Below are 20,476 nucleotides of genomic sequence, written 5' to 3'. Positions count from 1 at the left end.
AGGTCGTCCTATATCTAAGACTACTTCAATCACACTTACTGATAAAGAGAAAGATATTGCACATCGTTCAGTACTACTGAACACAGCAATAATGAATCCATTTTTAGAGTAAGTACATTGCTATTTATGTACTTATTTAGTTTGCTTTTATATTTATTAGTTTTATTGCTATTTATGTACTTATTTAGTTTGCTTTTATATTTATTAGTTTTATTTTATAATTCATATGGTCTTGTGTTCTTGTGTTCTTTTTATTTTATAATTCATATGGTCTTGTGTTCTTGTGTTCTATTAGTATGCATTTGGAGGAGTTGCAAGTAAAAGACAAACGGCTTGAAAAAAACCAGACCTTACTTTGGAAGCGACATACTGAGAAAATTGTAGAATGGACAAAAAATAATAAGGTTATTTAAAATTAATCATCTCAAACATGTTCTTGTATTTATTACTTAGCTGAGGTACACCATTAATAAGGTTATTTAAAATTAATCATCTCAAACATGTTCTTGTATTTATTACTTAGCTGAGGTACACCATTTAACTCTTATATTAATATTTTGTAGATTCTTATTGACTCGAATGATCATTCAAAGACATTAAGATGGTTGGCATATGGTCCTAAAAAGAGTGCACTATCATGTAAGGGATACATTATCAATGGGCTACGGTTTCACACAAAGGATGTTGACAGGGAAACACAAAATAGTGGGGTGACTTATGATGCAATAACCATGTGTAGAGCAAGTGCAAAAGATACTGCACAAGTGGCTGATCTGGTTTCATATTATGGGATATTGACAGATATCATTTTACTAGACTACCATATTTTTTATGTTCCAGTGTTTAAGTGTCATTAGGCTAATAAAAGAAATGGTGTTAAGGAAGAAGGTGGATTCACACTTGTAAACTTACAGCAGAGTCAAGTATCATTTGCAAGAGATCCATATATCCCAACATCTCATGCAAAACAGGTTTTTTATTCAAGAGAAGATGATTCGTCTAATTGGTATGTAGTAATGAAGGCACCACCAAGAGAAGATGATTCGTCTAATTGGTATGTAGTAATGAAGGCACCACCAAGAGGTTACCATGAGTTGGAGACAGATGATGAGAATAATTGGTATGTAGTAATGAAGGCACCACCAAGAGGTTACCATGAGTTGGAGACAGATGATGAGAATGCAAATGCATCTTTTTTGCCACAGGAAATTGAAATGGATATTGATGATTATGAGAAAGAGAGTTATGTCAGGGTGGATTGTGAGGGACTACTTGTGTGATTGGAACTAGTTAGTAAGGAGGTTGATTGTTGATCATACTTTAAAGTGTTTGATTTATCTTGTCTAATTGGCTGCTACTTTATAATGATTTTGGTGTTGTTCATGCTTTAAATGTGTGTCACTATGTTTATTGGTGATTTTGATATATGTATATTTTGTTTTACGTATGAAACCAGGTTTAACTATATAGATACTTACCTTTATTTTTCTAAGACAGATAAACGAGGATGATTGGTGAGACTACAAAGACAGGTCGGTGTAAAAGGAAGAACAATAAGGTAACTGGTGGAATGTCACAAGACTTGGATGCGAGGGATGTGAATGCCAAGGAAGGCCTTACGCAAGTCAGTCAAGAAGCTCCCCAAGATGGACCAGTTCCAAATATTCATATTCCTGAAGAAGATATGGTCCAAGAAGATGATACAGCTGAAGATTCACCAACACAAGATACAATTAAAGCTGCAAGAGGCATAAAAAAGAAAACAGGTCCAAGAAAAAAGAAAAAACTTGCTAGGGACCATGCGAACCGAATTTAGATTCAATTTATTGATTCTAGTGAACCATATGGACCTGGATCAGTACACTTGTCATCGTTTTTTGGCCCTCTTGTACGAGAGCATGTACTTGTAACACTTGATGATTAGAGGAACCTTGGTGATGATCTGAAAGTTGTATTATGGGAAGAAGTTCAGGTAATAATCTACTATCAATTTACATAAGCTATCTAACATATGTAAACCTCCTTCAATATAGTCCTTCAGCTAATAATACTTTCATGCATATAAAATGCAGGCTAGATTCATATTAGAAGAAGAATGGCAAAAGACTGTCATATTTCAATCGATGGGATGTCTTTGGCGGGCCTCAAAATCAAGACTAGTTGCTCAAATACGAGGAACAAAGAAGAAGGAACAAAGACTTCAGCTCAAACCAGACAACATACCATCTTTAGCAATTTGGAAGAAATTTATCAAGACAAAAACAAGTCCAGAGTTTAAGGTATGTTTTTCTGAGATAATTAATCACAAGCTTATATTAAGAGATGTTATTATGATAAAGGACCAATGTCTCCAGGTCAAAAGTGAAAAGTTCAAGGCATTAAGGCGTAGACAGGTCCCACACACTTACAGTGGCAAGGGAATGGTTCAATTAACAGCTGATATGGTAATACATAATATACATTAATATATGTTTTCTTAAGGCAATGTTATGAGTATGTCATCAGTCTTTCTTTTTTTAAACATGTATCATTGTAGAAAAGAAATAGTGCAGACTCATCTAGTGTGTCAAGGGTTAAAGCTTGGATCAAAGCTCACACAAAAAAGATGGTACACCGGTGAATTCAGCAGTTGGTGAAACAATTGTAAGGATACTAATTTTGCATATGAGTGAATATATATTACTTTTTTAGTAGAACATGTATATATAATGTAATACATATATATATTGTACCTTTTAGGATAAGCTTAAAAAAATTAAAACTGCTACACCTTCATCCTCATCAACTAATGTGAGAGAAGATGCTCTTTCTAAAGTATTAGGAAAAGATAAACCTGGGCGATTAAGAGGAATGAGAAGAGGAGTTACTATAAGCAAAGTATCTTTCTTACAAGCCAGAGACAAGCATGTGCTCCAGCTAAAAGAGGAAAATTCTGAATTCTAAAATAGAATACAACATTTGGAGACTGTGGTCCATAAATTAGTTGGAAATCATTAGGTCCATAAGATTCATGTAGATGTAAGTTTTAAAGTAAATCTATGATACAATAATATGAAACCTTAATGCAATTATTATTATTACTATTAATTTTTTTTGTGTTGTTAGAGAATGCAGAATGAGGAAGATGAACATGAGCAGAATGGGCCCGAAATTGATAAGACCAGTCCTAAGGTAAGTAAGTCAATTATCTAGCATGTTTCTTTTTGATCAATTATGGGGTATAAAATTTGAAAATTGAATGTGTTATTATCGGGATAGAGTTTTATGTTCTAATTATAGTCTGATACATTGTAGAGTATGTGCCCTAAACCACATGACAAGTGCAAGCTTTTAGATTGGTATGGAACAGATGAGGTTGTAGCTGAAGGATGTTGGTGTTCTAGTGACCCAAAGGAGCTTGTAAATCATGCTCCTCTTGGACCTAATGCAATGGAAGTGATGATAGACATTCCAAACAAACCAGAAGCTTTTCTTTGGAGGCCTACAACTAATATATTCTGTATGCAACAAGCTCAGGGGAAGACAATAGCGTGGCCAGCTGATAAGGTGGTGTTCCAAATCAGTCAGCAATCTGACAATGAAGACAATATATCCATGCATTCGGTAAAATAATTTTTAGCTTGCTCATTTACTTTCATTACTCATATTAGTTATCTTACATATATAGTTAAGTCGAGTTTGTCTGTTTTCATTGATTGGTAGAGTAAAAATATGAATCATATCAAGTGCAAGATCTTCAATTGGACTAGAAAAGATGAAATTGTTGCTGAAGGTCGTTGGGTTTCCAATGATTCAAAAATGCTTGTTAATGGTGTTCCTCTCGGACCTAAAGCCATGATTGTTTGGGTTGATGTCCCGACAAGTCCTGAAGCTTTTATATAGAGACCCACGCCTGACATGACATCTATTGAAGATGCTATCGGCACTAAAGTAGCGTGGCCTGCTGACAAGGTTGTATTGGAAAATATCTTAATTAACAATGTGGAATCTCCAAGCATATCATCTCCTTCGGTAATCTTTTTTGCTGATACTATCATTATTTTGATATTTGATTGTACTAGTTTCTTTTCTATAATTGATATCACTGTTTTTGTATTGTTGCTAGAGTGTGAACAACTCAAAGAAAAAGTGCAACTTGTTAGATATTGGTGGCTCGGGAAAGATAGTTGCTGAAGGACATTGGTCTTCAAATGATCCGAATCAGCTTGTTCACTTTGTTCCTTTAGGTCCTAATGCTATGTGTGTTTAGGTTGATATCCCTAGGATCTCTAGTGCATCTCTTTGGAGGCCAACATCTGAGTTAGAATGCATTGAAGATGTCGTTGGTATGACAGTAGCTTGGCCATCAGACAAAGTTGTTATGCTTTGAAAAGCTGGTAAGTTATACATAATTGGTGACTACTTTAAATACTGTTGTGGTCTAGAAAGTACCAAAACTTCCTCATGCATGACTTTATATTACATACAGCTCTTGATGTAGAATTATTGATAATTGTTTGTTATAGTTCCTCTAATTAAAGAAAATAGATGGGACTGTTGTTTATATTTTGATTGCTGATTTCTGTTTTTAGTCCAGATCTTCATGGCTCTAGGATTTCTAATTATTGGTGCTGTTGTTTTATGTTTTGTGTCCATATATTCATGGATCTAGGATCTCATTATTGGTGTTGTTAATTTCTATTTTTGCAGCAGTACTAATACTCAATTGCTGAAGATGATGAGTCTCCCAAGTCATATGTAATGCAGCAAAGTTAGTTTTTGTTGTTCTGTGTACTATGATTAATTTCTTATACTCCATGTTGGATTATCCAAAGACTAGTATTTGTTTTTTGACACATTTGTGTTGAACTTCTTGTATGCTACAACTTGGTTATGTATCAGTTTGAACCTTTAAATGAAATGTTTGCTTTTATGGTTGTCATAATTGGAAGCTATTTCTAGTTCAACCTCAAAAGTTTATAGGCACAACTGAAATGCTATAAGAAGTGGAAATAATTGCTGAAATGCTTTTAAAAGAAGAAAGACAGCATTCGCTGAAACGCCATTGTAGTAACTCAAAGCTATCAAATGTGAGACAATAGCAGCGTTGAAATGCTATGAATGAAAACTAACTAATAGTATTTTTCAACCGCTATGAAAGATATTCGTCATAGCAATACAGAAACGCTATTGAATACCCTTTTATAGCTACATAAAAACGCTATGGTTGGAACCTTTTTGATAGCGTTTGGGGAAGCGTTATGTAAAGCCAGACCTACTATAGCGGGTTCTGATACAGCGCTTATTAAAACACTATGAAATAATATCATAGTGTTTTTTGGCCGCTATAGATGATTTCAGGTAGTGTAGTGACAGTAGGAAATCAAGAAGAAAAAGAAATATTCAATTACTTCGAGGATAAGAAAAATAAAATCTAAGTGAAATTTGGATTAAAAATATCAACTACAAAGAAAAGAAAAAAATATTTTTTCCTAATTCATAAATAAAAATCTAGCATATTATATATAAAAATCACCTCTAGACATCCATATTGGCAGATTTCTTAAATTAAATCATTAATATCTGATTCTGGCAGAAATCTGAATTTAATTAGATTTTAGACTCTTGTTTATATTATGAAAATATTTAATTAATTCTTGGTCATATCAAATCCTATGGTTGTTGTTGGTTTTGGGAGTGGAGAACCAACCTGGAATAAAATCACAAATTGCACAGAAATTTCCTTATCGGTCAACCATTATAAGCTCATCGGTCGACCAATGTGAAGCCAAGAAAAACTATAGGAGTTTCGGGACGATCGACCGACGGGCTTACCCCAGTCGACCGAAAGCGTGCATGAAAACCCTGTAGAAAATAGAGTTCTAGCCGGTCGATCGAAGCAATGATATCGGTCGACCGGTGGTGATTAACCAGTCGACCGATGCGATGCTATCAGTCGACCAAAGTCGGGTCTGGCAGTTTCCTTATTTGGGTTAGAATTTGTTTTTGGGCTATGTATATATATGTTTCCTAAAATGTTTTTAGGGTTTTGTGACAACGTCTTTGAAAGGGTTTTGACGGCACTTTGAGATCAGAGGTCTTAGATAGAGAGAGTGGCCTATTGCGAGCATTGTAATCTTCTTCAATTAACCAAAACTTTCTGGTGTGGCTCCCGAGAACGTAGACATGTTTATCGAACCTTATTAAATCTGGTGTTTTCTTTTTTTGTTCGTTCTTTCCTGCAAGTTTTCTATTATTTACTATGATTTCTTGCTTGCCTACTCTTGACACAAGATCCGAAAGGGCACGTGTTGTTATTTATATGTTCAACCCCAACAACTGGTATCAGAGCTTCGTTTGGCAAAGTTTGTGTGTGAAAGAGATGGCGGAAGAAAGTAAATCGAAGATCGAGATGTTTGACGGATCTGACTTCACCTACTAGAAGTCGCAAATGGAGGACTATCTATACCAGAAGGATCTTTATCATCCATTGATGGGAAAAACTAAAGGAAAGAAGAAAGAGGAATCAGACGAGGACTGAGAAATACTGGATTAGAATGCTCTAGGGCAAATCCGGTTATCGCTCGCCAAATCAGTCACCCACAACATATTGAAGGAGAAGATGATAGTGGGGCTTATGGAAGCGCTCGTGAAGATGTACGTGCAACTGTCAGCCACAAACAAGGTGCATCTCATCAAGATACTCTTCAACCTCAAGATGGCAGAAGGGTATTCCTTCATGTTGCATCTTAATGAGTTCAATATGATCGTTGATTGTAGGCTGTCAAAAAATCACAATAGATAGCTGATCCCCATCAAACACCGATGATGGAAGTTACAATCTGACGACTTCCAGAAGGCTACAATTTGAAGACTTTCACGTAGATCGCTGAAGGTTACAATCTGACGACCTTCACGACAACCGATGAGAGCTCTAGTTCAACAGCATTCACAATCAACATCGGGAGTTACAATCTGACAACTCTCATATTCTCAAGGAGCCAAGACGAAGATTACAAGACAATGATCTTTGCAACGCTATGACAAAAGAGATTACTTTGTGATAATCTCTTCAAGACAAGACGCAGAGGTCCTCCCCGTGTGTCAACATCAAAACGCCAGGGTCGAACCCGCGTTACAACATCAAAACGCGAGGGTCGAACCCACGTTACAACATCAAAACGCGAGGGTCGAACCCACGTTACAACATCAAAATGCGAGGGTCGAACCCACGAGCTCAGATTCGGCCGCCAACGCAGCTCATGTTCGGCCGCAAACGCAGCTCCAAAAGCTGCAAACGCAGTTCATGTTCGGCCACAAATGCAGTCTCCGAAAGCTATCAACGCAGCTTTCATCCGCTGCCAAACGCAGCTCCCAAGCTGCCAAACGCAGTTTTTAACAAGATGCCAACGCAACTTCCAAATTGCTGCGTCTGAGCTTCCAAACACTGCGTTTGAACACAGAATTCACATCAGAATACAGGATTTGCGTTTGACTCGTTCAAACACAAGCTGAACGGTTCCAAAACCGTTTCCCACGATCTGAGGGGATCACAACTCTACTCAGGAGTGATTTAAGGGGCGGTTACATCCCATTACCCCACTTAGGAGCGAATTAAGGAGGTGGTTACGCCCCTTAATCCCCTATAAATAACTAAAAATCAATTCAGTTCGGTCGGTCGGTTGGAACTTCTTGGCTCGTCAACAGGATCCTTAGAGCATTTCTGGAGCTTTGGAGATCTGCAACAAGAGCTTCTTCATCCTTGGCTTGAGAACCGATTCTCGGTTCAAATCAACTCTTTTTCGAGAGTTTCTAACTCATTCAGAGTTATCAACTCGTCCAGAGTTTCAAACTTTCCATGCAAGTTCTCCACAACGTCAAATCGTGAGGAGAAGACCATGTTCCAGTGAATCAAGACGTCGGATCGTCAACGAGAAGCAAACTCGACGCAAGCATTCAAGGGAGGCATCTCATCGCCACCGTAAAGAACCCAGAATTAAACAAAGGGGAGAATCCAGATCATTCTCTTCTCTTTTGTAATCAGGAAATCCAATTATAACTGAGATTAAAGGAATACAAATCAAATTTTCCTTCATTGTCTTTTTACTGTAAATTTTCCCACAAACAAAAGATAGCGACTCCGCTGGGGACAAGCTTCTCTGACGAAGAAGTGGTGGCGCAATCCGATGTTCATCTCACTGGAACAACTGTCGAAACTCTCGTGGTAGAGTTCGATCAAGCCAAGTTTGAGGAGGCCCTCTCCTCCGGATCCCTTAGCCCCAAGGCTATGCGCAAGATCCACAAAGTCTCCAAAGAGACTAAAGCTCCAACTGCTCCAATTGCAGCCGAACCGCCCAAGGAAGACTGCTCGGACAGCCCCTCCCCGGATGGAGTGGGCTCAGCTTCAGCCAAACCCGTGCCAAGACGACGGGTATCGGGTCGAAAGATGCCCATGGAGGCGACAAAGGCCTTGAAGCAGGCTAAGAAGAACGCCGCTCGACGGAGGAGGAGATCCTTACGACGAGCACATCTCCGAGAATGCCGATCCTCAAGTCAACATGAGCTTCGTGTTTGTGAGCCTAAACGCGACCCTATGCCCTGCGTTTCTATTTCAGAATGCAAGTCTCGCGTCTATGAGCCCAAACATAGGCTCTGTGTGAATAAGACTGAACGCAGCCCTCAGAACTGCGTTTCACCAGCAACACCTGGAGCTCAGGCATGCGTTCGGGTGGTGAAATTCAATACCGAACCTGGTGTATACCGTGGAGCTTCAGGGCGCTGCCCCGAACCCCGTCGGGGGGTATTCCATCCCCCCCCGGACCCCCTGGCCAGGGGCGCGCCGCCCCCTGGACCCCGGCTCGCTGAACCGGGCAGCGAGACCCCCGAATACTCTGCGTAGCGCGACTAGATTGAGGGGCGGAAACTGTCAAAAGTCCATGGTTCAAGGCATCTCAACCAGATCCATGTTCACCAGAGCAGTCATGTCCAATCATGGACTGGGGGTGTTCCAATTCAAACCTCGACGATCAGTGAGTAGTTCTGCCTCGAATCTTCACAACAGATTTGAGAAAGTTCATATCGAAGAGAAAGACCGATGCAACAAATCAGTTGTTCATTCCAATGTGAACGGCTGATTCTGTCTACGGGCCTCTCGGGATGTCAATGTGCCTCATATGCGGCCAATGCTTGGTGTTCAACCAATTTACGAATGTTGTTTTGCCCAACAACGACAGACGTTCTCACAGGAGAAGTCTCCAGAAACCGAGTATCCTGAGAGTCACTATCAATGTGATCGGAAGAGGAAAGCCTCAAGTGCCTAATTCTGATGACTCAGAGATAAGTCGTTCTCCGACCGTCAGAGAAATCGCTAAACGAGTTTGAAGGATCTACCGACGCACTCGGACGCCGAAAGGAGCCATTCCCCCTGTCAACTATCGGAGGTTAGCCACAGGAACTAATTCCGATGATGAACACTCAGCCATTGCGGAGTCTCAATCATCAAGCTCTTTCATTGAGCATGAGAGCTTCACCCACATGGCAGAACATTCTGAAGATCTTTCAAAGAGGGTTACGGAGCAAGACGCCATGCTCAAATCACAGCAGGAGGCCATCAATGAACTCCTGGCTTTGTTGACTCAACTCGTCGCAGACAAGGCTAAATCTCAGAAGACAGAGTTGCCACCTAGGCAAGAATCCTCCCGGAGAGGAAAAACGTCTTCATCTCGACCTCACACAAGCAGAGGGAAGGAAAAAGTGGTTGATGGTGCTGCTTCTGATCAAGAAGCCCACAACCTGGAATCTTCCTCTGATGAAGCAAAAGAGACTGAGAACGAGCAGAATCTCCAGTCTGCCAAAATAAAAAAATTGGAAGCCCGCCACAATGTCATTGCCAATAAAAGCAAGCTCCAAGACGAGGGAGTTGTCAGACCCTATCCTGCCGAATGGGATGCAGCCCATTATCCTCCAAAGTTCGAGGTCCTGACGCTACAAACTTTTGACGGCACGGGATCACCGAACCAACATATCTATCATTTCAAGTCACAGACTGGGAATGTGATATCAAACGACGCCATACTAGCTCGATTATTCATTGGCACCCTCAAGGGAGTTGCCTTTGAATGGTTCAGAAAATTGCCTGCCGGATGTATCCAAAAGTGGGCAGATCTAGAGAGACTCTTCCTGTCAAGATTCTTTGAAGAGGATACAAAAGTCTCCATCCATACTCTTCTCGCCACTAAGCAGAAGAAGAGGGAGTCCGTCAAAGCCTTCGTCAAGAGGTTCCGAACCATGGCTCTCTGGTGTTCGACAGGTATGACACAGTCTACCCTAGTGGAGACCTGTCAGCACAATTTGCATAGCGACCTCCTAGCCCGAATCGGAGTTGCAGAATGTCGTTCTTGGAGACAACTAATCTCTCAAGGCGAACAGGCTCAAAAGATTATTGCCAGGATCAAAGCTGAAGAACAAAGTAGGCAGGATCAACCTGAGCAATCAGACCAAGCCCAACCTTCACCTGAGCAATCGGACCAAGCCCAATCTTCTCAGTCAAAAGAAGAAGATACTACGACTATTGAAGCTAATCCTCTTCAGTAGGATGGCAGGTCCAACAACTATCACGTTAACAATTACCTCTGATAGTCAACCTAATTAGATAGTGGCCCATTAGGCGATGTGCCATGTCTACCCTTTTCCCCTGCACTTGTTCAAGACTGGGGGTTGGTTTATTTGTAGTTCATTGAATTATGAGTAACAAATTTAAACTATCACGTTAACAGTTACCTCTGATAGTCTAGTTTCTCCAAATTCCCCCACTAATCCTCTTCAAGTAGGATGGTGGGTCCACCACAACTATCACGTTAATGATCACCTCTGATAGTCCTTTTCCTCCAAATTCCCCCACCAATCCTCTTCAAGTAGGATGGCGGGTCCACCAAAACTATCAAGTTAATCGTCACCTCTGATAGGCCTTTTCCACCAAATCCCCCCACCAATCCTCTTCAAGTAGGATGGCGGGTCCACCAAAACTATCACGTTAACCGTCACCTCTGATAGTCCTTTTCCTCCAAATTCCCCCACCAACCCTCTTCAAGTAGGATGGCGGGTCCACAAAACTATCAACGTTAACCATCACCTCTGATAGTCCAATAGGATGATAAGTCCACAAAGTTGCTCCAATCGCAACACATTCTTGTCACGTTAACATCATACCTCTGACAACCCACTTATCAATCCTTGTCAATAGGATGATAAGTCCACAAAGTTGCTCCAATCGCAACACAAATCCTGTCACGTTAACACTAAACCTCTGACAAATTCACTTATCAATCCTCTTCAATAGGATGATAAGTCCACAAAGTTGCTCTAAACGCAACACATTCCTGTCACGTTAACAATATACCTCTGACAATAATTCACTTATCAATCCTCGTCAATAGGATGATAAGTCCACAAAGTTGCTCCGATCACAACATTCTCTTGTCACGTTAACATCATACCTCTGACAATTAACTTATCGACTCTCCCCAATAGAGCGATAAGTCCTCAAAGTTACCCTGATCGCAACATCTTCCTGTCACGTTAATATCACACCTCTGACAAAATTCACTTATCAATCCTCTTCAATAGGATGATAAGTCCACAGAGTTGCTCCAATCGCAACACAAATCCCGTCATGTTAACACCATACCTCTGACAATCTACTTATCAATCCTCATCAATAGGATGATAAGTCCACAAAGTTACTCCAATCGCAACACAAATCCTGTCACGTTAACACTAAACCTCTGAAAAAATCCACTTATCAATCCTCGTCAATAGGATGATAAGTCCACAAAGTTGCTGCAATCGCAACACATTCCTGTCACGTTAACAATATACCTCTGACAAAATCCACTTATCAATCCTCGTCAATATGATGATAAGTCCATAAAGTTGCTCCAATCGCAACACAAATCCTGTCACGTTAACACTAAACCTCTGACAAAACCCACTTATCAATCCTCATCAATAGGATGATAAGTCCACAAAGTTGCTCCAATCGCAACACAATCTTGTCACGTTAACATCACACCTCTGACAAAAACTCACTTATCAATCCTCATCAATAGGATGATAAGTCCATAAAGTTGCTTCAATCGCAACACAATCTTGTCACGTTAATATCAAACACCTCTGACAAAATCAACTTATCGACTCTTGTTAATAGAGCGATAGGTCCTCAAAGTTGCTCCGATCGCAACACTTTCCACTTATTGACTCTCATCAACGGAGCGATAGGTCCATAAAAAATATTGTTAGGTTAACATCACACCTCTAACAGTCAAACCCCCCAATGAACTTGTTAATCCTTTTTCAACAAGAATAGCAAGTTGTCATTATAAAATCCCCAACGGATTAAAGATTTTCTAGAATTATCCTAGTGATAATAAAGAAAATTTCTGAATTTCACTCTAAGTGAAAATTCATGCCAAGTTAATATTACACCTCTGGCGCTTCCAACTTTCTTTCAGTGTTTCAAGTAACACAGGAAGAAATAACGACAAAGTCCACGTATTCAACATCGTGGCAGGTTGTTATTAATAACACCGAAATCCATGCCTTACACGCATGGGGGACTTTATCTCGATCCCTAATTAGAGATAAGCCTACGCCTAACACGCGTTGCCGGTTAGTCGTTTCCCGTAAAAATGACAAAGTCTATGTATTCAAAATCATAGCATCAAGTCTAGGAGGGTTCATTCTCTTAGCACAACATTACATGTGGAACGGACTTAGACAATCCACATGCTAGCCCGACTCAAACGGTAGTCGGTAAAGGCTTATCAAATCCGTTGATGGCTGAGGGTTTGCCAAAAATCCTATGCACGTTTGCAGGTCCATCAGCTTAATGGATGTGAGCCGAGACTTAAAACAGATGAGCCAAAGACAAGTCTCAATGACTTAGTCAAAAATGCACGGAAGCCAATTCCATGTCTTAAGTCAAAACGTTGAGGTCAGACCCGCGATACAAAAACCGAACGCCGAGGTCACACCCGTGTTCCAAATTCAACATGCAAGGGTGAGACCCGCATCTCAAGTTCAAAATACAGGGTCCACCCCCACATTCCAGAAGCAGGATTATGGCGCATACCTTCACACAGGTCCTACGTGGCAAATCCCTTCAACCAAGATGCCTTCGAAACGTGGATCGATGAAGGTTACAATCTGACGACCTTCACAACAATTGATGAAAGCTCTAATCAACAGCCTCCACAATCAACATCGGGAGTTACAATCTGACGACTCTTGCATATCAAAGAGCTAAAGTAAAGATTACAAAATGACGATCTTTGCAAAACTTCGATAGAAAGAGACTACAAATTAACGGTCTCTTCAAATTAAGACGTGGAAGTCCTCCCCGCGTATCAGCATCAAGATGCGCCGCGTTCATAGCCACGAACGCAGCTCAAACGCAACTCTAAAAGCTGCAAACGCAGCTCCAAAAGCTGCAAACGCAGCTCAGATTCGGCCGCTAACGCAGCTCATGTTCGGCCGCAAACGCAGCTCCAAAAGCTGCAAACGCAGTTCATGTTCAGCCACAAACGCAGTCTCCAAAAGTTATCAACGCAGCTTTCATCCGCTGCCAAACACAGCTCCCAAGCTGCCAAACGCAACTTTCAACAAGATGCCAATGCAGCTTCCAAATTGCTGCGTCTGAGCTTCCAAACACTGCGTTTGAACACAGAATTCACATCAGAATACAGGATTTGCGTTTGACTCGTTCAAACACAAGCTGAACGGTTCCAAAACCGTTTCCCACAATCTGAGGGGATCACAACTCCACTCAGGAGTGATTTAAGGGGCTGTTACATCCCATTAGCCCCACTTAGGAGTGAATTAAGGAGGTGGTTACACCCCTTAATCCCCTATAAATTTAGGAGTGAATTAAGGAGGTGGTTACACCCCTTAATCCCCTATAAATAACTGAAAATCAATTCAGTTTGGTCGGTCGGTTGGAACTTCTTTGCTCGTCAACAGGATCCTTAGAGCATTTCTGGAGCTTTGGAGATCTGCAACAAGAGCTTCTTCATCCTTGGCTTGAGAACCGATTCTCGGTTCAAATCAACTCTTTTTCGAGAGTTTCCAACTCATTCAGAGTTATTAACTCGTCCAGAGTTTCAAACTTGCCATGCAAGTTCTCCACAACGTCAAATCGTGAGGAGAAGACCATGTTCCAGTGAATCAAGACGTCGGATCGTCAACGAGAAGCAAACTCGACGCAAGCATTCGAGGGAGGCATCTCATCGCCACCGTGAAGAACCCAAAATTAAACAAAGGGGAGAATCCAGATCATTCTCTTCTCTTTTATAATCAGAAAATCCAATTGTAACTGAGATTAAAGGAATACAAATCAAATTTTCCTTCATTGTCTTTTTACTGCAAATTTTCCCACAAACATTGATCAACTTATCTTAGTTGATATCACGTTTGATGACAAAGTGGAGACCCTATTGATTCTATCGCAGTTGTTGGATTGCTAGGCAGGTTGCGTGACCGCAATTAGAAACTCGACAGGGAAGAAGAAGTTGAAGCTGAGCAAGGTTGTTAGTGTGATTCTATCCGAGGAGGTTAGAAGAAAATTGTCCGAATTAGAAGGTTCAGGTTCGGCCCTAAATCTCGAGCAGAGAGGCCGAAGCCAGAAGAAGGGTAACCAGAATAGAAATCGGTCGAAATCGAAAAAGAAGAGGTCGAAATCGAAGGTTAGGCCTACCAAAAGAAAGTGTTGGAACTGCGGTTAGGAGGGTCATATGTCTTTAGTCTGCAAAGGGTCAAAAAAGGATGCAAATGAGCAGGAGGCTCATATCGTGCAAGATGTCTTAATCCTTGCTATGGACAGTGACTCCGACTCATGGGTTATTGATTCGGGAGCCTCATTCCACGCCACTGCTAATAGGAAGCTTCTTCAGAACTATGTAGCAAGAGACTTTGGGAAATGATACTTGGAGGATAATGAGCCTTGTAGTATTGTTAGAAGAGGCGATGTGCAGATTCAGATAAAGGGCTCTAAGTGGAATCTGAAGAACGTTAGACACGTACCTAAACTAAAGAGGAAACTTGTTTTGGTGGGCAGTTTGGAGTAGAAGATTATGTTTTAACATTCACCTAGAATTCATAGAAGATCTCCAATGGTAATATGGTGGTTGCCCGTGGCAACAAAATAGAAAATCTCTACCTTACTTCACATACGAGTGATACCCTCGCAGTTGCAGCTAGCAAGGAGAGTGCATATCTGTGGCTCAATAGGCTGAGACACATGAGTGAGAAGAGTATGAAGATTCTACACTCACAGGAAAAGCTAACAAGCATCGATTCAGTTGAAGTTGGTGTTTACGAGGATTGCATCTACGGAAAGCAGAAGAGAGTCAGCTTTCATAAGAGTGGAAGACCATCTAAAGCTTAGAAGCTAGAGCTTGTCAATATAGATGTTTGGGGTCCAGCTAGTGTGTCTTTTCTTGACGGTTTGGTATACTATGTCACCTTTATCGATGATCACTTGAGGAAGGTGTGTGTATACTTCATGAAGTACAAGTCAGAGGTGTTCGAGATCTTCAAGAAGTGAAAATCCATGGTAGAGAACGAGATAGATCTGAAAGTGAAGTGCCTGAGATCGGACAATGGTGAAGAATATAAGCCGGAGGAGTTTAAGAAGTTTTGTGGCCTGAAAGAGATTCGTTTAGAGAGGACTACTCTAGGGACACCGCAACAGAATGGTGTTGCAAAGAGGATGAATAGGACGTTGACAGAGCATGCGAGGAGCATGCGTTTACATGCAGATCTACCTAAGATGTTTTGGGCGGACGCGGTGCATACGGCAACTTATCTGATTAATCATGTGTCATCAGTTTCATTAAATTTTAGGATTCCAGAAGAGGTTTGGAGTGACAAGAAGGTTAATCTCTCACATTTACGAGTATTTGGTTGTGTGGCATATGTTCATATCATTGACCATGTCAGGGACAAGCTAGAAGCTAAGTTACATAAGTGTATATTCATTGGATACAACATTGATAAGTTCGGATATCATCTTTGGGATAAGAAGAACATGAAAATCATCAGGAGCAGAGATATGATATTCAATAAAGATGTGATATACAAGGACAAGGATAATACCAATGATAGCTAAAGTAGTGGGAGCAGTACTAAGGATGAAGGTGGATCCGAGTACATAGATTTGGAGGAACTTCCAGATGGGGGGAGACAGTGTCAGTTCTGACCAAAGAACGGAGGAGACTCTAAGTGCAGAGACTACTACCTAGGGAGTGAAGCTTAGGAGGTCATCCGAGTACCCAAACCGAATCTCAGATATATTTTATCACTTGATTACTTACTTTTAACAAATAGCAGAGAACCAGAGTGCTATGAAGAGGCTATGCAAGTTAGTGAATCTCAGCAGTAAGAGCATATGATGCAAGAAGAGATGGATTCTCTCCACTCAAACGAGACATGGGAGTTAGCCCAGCTACCTGCACAGAAAAAATCCTTACATAACAAGTGAGTTTACCGAGTCAAGCAGGAGAGTGATGAAAGTAAGAGATATAAGGCCAGATTAGTTATGAAAGGATTCTAATAGTGGGGAGGAGTGGATTATACAGAGATATTTTCCCTTGTCGTGAAGCTTACAACCATCAGAGTGGCGTTGAGCTTAGTAGTTGCTAAAAATCTCTACCTTGAGCAGTTAGATATGAAGACTGTCTTTCTTCATGATGAGTAGGATGAAGAAATCTACATGAAGCAATATGTTGGCTTTGTAGAAGAAGGGAAGGAAGAGATGGTGTGTAGGCTTAAGAAGAGCTTGTACGGTTTGAAATAGGCTCTGAGACAGTGGTTCAAGAAGATTAATAACTTCATGCAGAGCAATAGCTATGGAAGATGTAATTCAGATCATTGTTACTACTTCAAGAGGTTCGAGTCCAGCTATATCAAGTTATTACTGTATGTTAATGACATGTTAGTTGCAGGACTGTGTTTAGAAGTGATAAACAAATTAAAGAAGCAGTTTGCGAAAGAGTTTGCTATGAAGGATCTGGGTGTAGCAAAGCAAATTCTTAGGATGCAAACTAGTCAAGATGAAGCTGACGGGACGTTAAAGTTGAGTCAGGCTGAAAACATTAAGAATGTACTTTAGAGATCAACATGGAGAATGCCAAGCCCGTCGGCACACCTTTTGGAAGTCAATTCAAGTTATCCGATGAGCAATCACCTAAAACAAATGCAGAGAAGGACCACATGAGCATAGTGCTATATTCATCAGCCATTGGTAGTCTTATTACGTGATGGTTTGCACGAGGCTGGATATCGCCCATACAGTTAGAGTTATGAGCAGGTGTGTAAGCAATCCAGGGAAATAACATTGGGAGATCATGAAGTGGATATTATGATACTTAAGAGGGACTACGGATATGTCATTTTATTTTAGGAGGAAGAAATTAGTACTGTAGGAATATGTGGATGCAGATTTCGCCGGTGATCATGATACGAGGCAAAGTACCACTGGGTATGTTTATACCTTAGCGTCAACAGAAGTGAGCTGAGTCTCACGTTTGTAGAAGATAGTAACATTGTCCACAATTAAGGTAGAGTATGTCGCAGTGACTGAAGTCAGCAATGAGATAATTTGGTTGACCGGGTGACTGGAAGAGTTGGGTTTGAAGCAGGGGAACAACGTTCTTTAATGTGATAGCCAGAGCGCTATACACCTTGCCAAAAATCTAGTATATTATGCCAGAACGAAGCACATTGACCTACATTACTACTTCATACACTCGCTGATACAGGACGACAAATTACAATTAGAGAAGATTTTGGAGAGTCAAAATCCTACGGACATGTTGACAAAAGCAGTGACCATCGAGAAATTGAAGTTGTGCGCAACTTCAGTTGGCCTTCACACGTAGGAGACGAAGGCGAAGACACACTAAGAGGATAGGAGGGATCACCGAGATGATATTGATTAAAGAATGGATTTTTTTTTCGGGTAGAAGAAGATGCTTGCGAAGATGGCGGGAGTTCTGGAGAGCTCGTTGATGGCGGTTTGATCTCCAAGTAGGAGATTATTGGTTTTTGGAGTGGAGAACCAAACCTGGAATCAAAATCACAAACTGCATAGAAATTTCCTTATCGGTCGACCGACACAAGCTCATCGATCGACCGATGTGAAGCCAAGAAAAACTACAGGAATTTCGGGATGGTCGACCGACGGGCTTGCCCTGGTCGACCAAAAATGTGCATGAAAACCCTATAGAAAATAGAGCTCTGGTCGGTCGACCTAAGTAATGATATCGGTCGACCGATGGCGATCAACCAGTCGACAAATGCGATGCTATCGGTCGACTGAAGTCGGGTCTGGCAATTTCCTGATTCGGGTTGGAATCTGTTTTTGGGCTGTGTATATATATGTTTCCTTAAACATTTTTAGGGTTATGTGAGGACGTCCTTGAGAGGGTTTTGATGGCATTTTGAGATCAAATATCTTAGAGAGAGTGACCTACTGCGAGCATTGTAATCTTCTTCAATTAATCAAAACTATCTGGTGTGGCTCCCGAGGACGTAGGCACGTTTGCCGAACCTCGTTAAATCTGGTGTTTTCTTCTTTTGTTCATTCTTTCTTGCAAGTTTTCTGTTATTTGCTATGATTTCTTGCTTGCTTACTCTTGACACAAGATCCGGAAGGGCACGTGTTGTGGTTTGTGTGTTCAACCCCAACAGTTGTGAGGATTACCTGGAGATTAAGTTTAATCCGATGATTGTAAGAGATTCTTGTATAGTACAAATAGGGGCCTAACCCATTATATTTTACACATTCAATTCGTGAGAATAAAATTCTCCTTTTTTGCTTGCTATTTTGGAGTAGTTCATCTTATTTTCAGATTTCTTCAATTTAGTAAGTTCTTAACTTTTGTCTTTATTTTCTATTTTTTCACTTTCTTTCTTCTTTCTCTTTAATTTTTTTTAATTCTTTTATTAATTTTTAATCAATCATGAGTAGATAATCACCCTTGAGAAGCTTTGGAAATGGAAGCCAAGTAACTATTCTAGATTAGTAAAAAGATCTCTTTAAGTTATGTAAAGAAGTTGGTTGGTTTAAATCAATAAAAGCTAGGGTTAATTATAACTTTATAGGTTACGGTCTTTAATTAGACATAACTTATACTTAGGAGATTAAACCGCCATTATAAAAAGTTTAGATTAATTAATTAAAAAGACTATGATTAACTAATTGATAGGTTATACTTTCTAACAAAATGTACCTTATTATGTTATTAGGGTTCTAATAAATAAAAGATTAGAACCAATTGATAGGTTATAGTTTTTAATGAGATATAACTTATGCTTTGAGGGTTACTAGTTGAGATGCACATGGTTGAATATGATGATTATTTAAATTGATAAAAATTGAATAAAAATAAAAAAGAAAACTAAGTTTTTTGTGGGATTGATCATCAACTCAATAATCTCTCTCTCTCAAATAAAATATTGTCATTGTTTCCTTCATCTCAGACTGCGGCCATGTGATCTACTATTTGTGAGTTATAAATACATTAATGTAGTATAATATCTCTGTTTATTAATATCTTAAAGTCTTCAAAAGATGGATGATCATTCAATCGCAAATGAATTTTGCATATGAATTTACTTGTAATATGTCTATTAAACTTTTAGTTGTGCATTGACTCATATCCATATTAACTTTTAGTTGTGATTTCACTTATATTTATATTATCTAATATTCTCATTCAATTTTATAGTTCATTCTCCTTGTCATAGAAGTAAAGTTGAAAGTGTAATGAATTATTTTCTTGCTAAATTAAAGGAGGAAGTTTATTATATATTTTGTCATGTGCTCTGAATATAAAATCTTCTTTTTTCTTTGATATAAGGTCCCTATCAAATCTTGCCCCAAACGTTGTAAATGAAAAATGCTATTATAACTCACTTGCCTAGGGCGATTGTATTGTATATAGAACATATAACTCATCTGTAATATCCACATCTGCTAAATGGATTTTGCTATTATGAGAGTAAAATGTTAGATGCTCGTATTCAAACTTTTTAGATCTATAAAAGACACAAGAATTTGGAGTGCATAGCTTATATATTGTAAAGAACATATCGGTTCACGAAGAATTTTTCCTAATAATGATATTATTACAATAATATTACTATTTAGTATTAAATTAATTTTATTATATAAGATTATATAACTATTTTTAATAAATTATAAAGTATATATATGGAAACCTCGATGCTTATAGCTAATACTTAGGCTCCATAAAATAGGTTAACTTTGCATTGTAGTTTGCTATTAGTGGTATTGTTGGCAATACCATTACCTTTCTTCTTTATCTTATTATTCACACTTTACTTATATAAGATTATATAACTATTTTTAATAAATTATAAAGTATATATATGGAAACCTCGATGCTTATAGCTAATACTTGGGCTCCACAAAATAGGT

At 39.6% G+C, this 20,476-nt stretch overlaps 1 protein-coding gene across 1 annotated transcript; it reads left to right on the top strand.

Moving 5' to 3' along the window:
* LOC109846883 lies at window positions 3,090-3,882 on the top strand. The gene is made up of 3 exons (XM_020416122.1): window positions 3,090-3,171; window positions 3,517-3,603; window positions 3,703-3,882. The coding sequence occupies exons 1-3, from the start codon at window positions 3,109-3,111 to the stop codon at window positions 3,880-3,882; spliced, it is 330 nt and encodes a 109-aa protein (XP_020271711.1). The 5' UTR covers window positions 3,090-3,108.

Source organism: Asparagus officinalis, chromosome 7 (assembly GCF_001876935.1).
Source record: "Asparagus officinalis chromosome 7, Aspof.V1, whole genome shotgun sequence".
In the NCBI taxonomy this organism is placed as follows: domain Eukaryota; kingdom Viridiplantae; phylum Streptophyta; class Magnoliopsida; order Asparagales; family Asparagaceae; genus Asparagus; species Asparagus officinalis.
This window is presented reverse-complemented; position numbering and strand designations above follow the sequence as displayed.

Coding starts and splice junctions, on each gene's coding strand:
- LOC109846883 (XM_020416122.1), top strand. CDS start 3,109: ATGCAGAATGAGGAAGATGAACATGAGCAGAATGGGCCCGAAATTGAT. Junction 3,172..3,516: donor TTGATAAGACCAGTCCTAAG/GTAAGTAAGTCA, acceptor CAACAAGCTCAG/GGGAAGACAATAGCGTGGCC. Junction 3,604..3,702: donor ACAATATATCCATGCATTCG/GTAAAATAATTT, acceptor ATTGATTGGTAG/AGTAAAAATATGAATCATAT.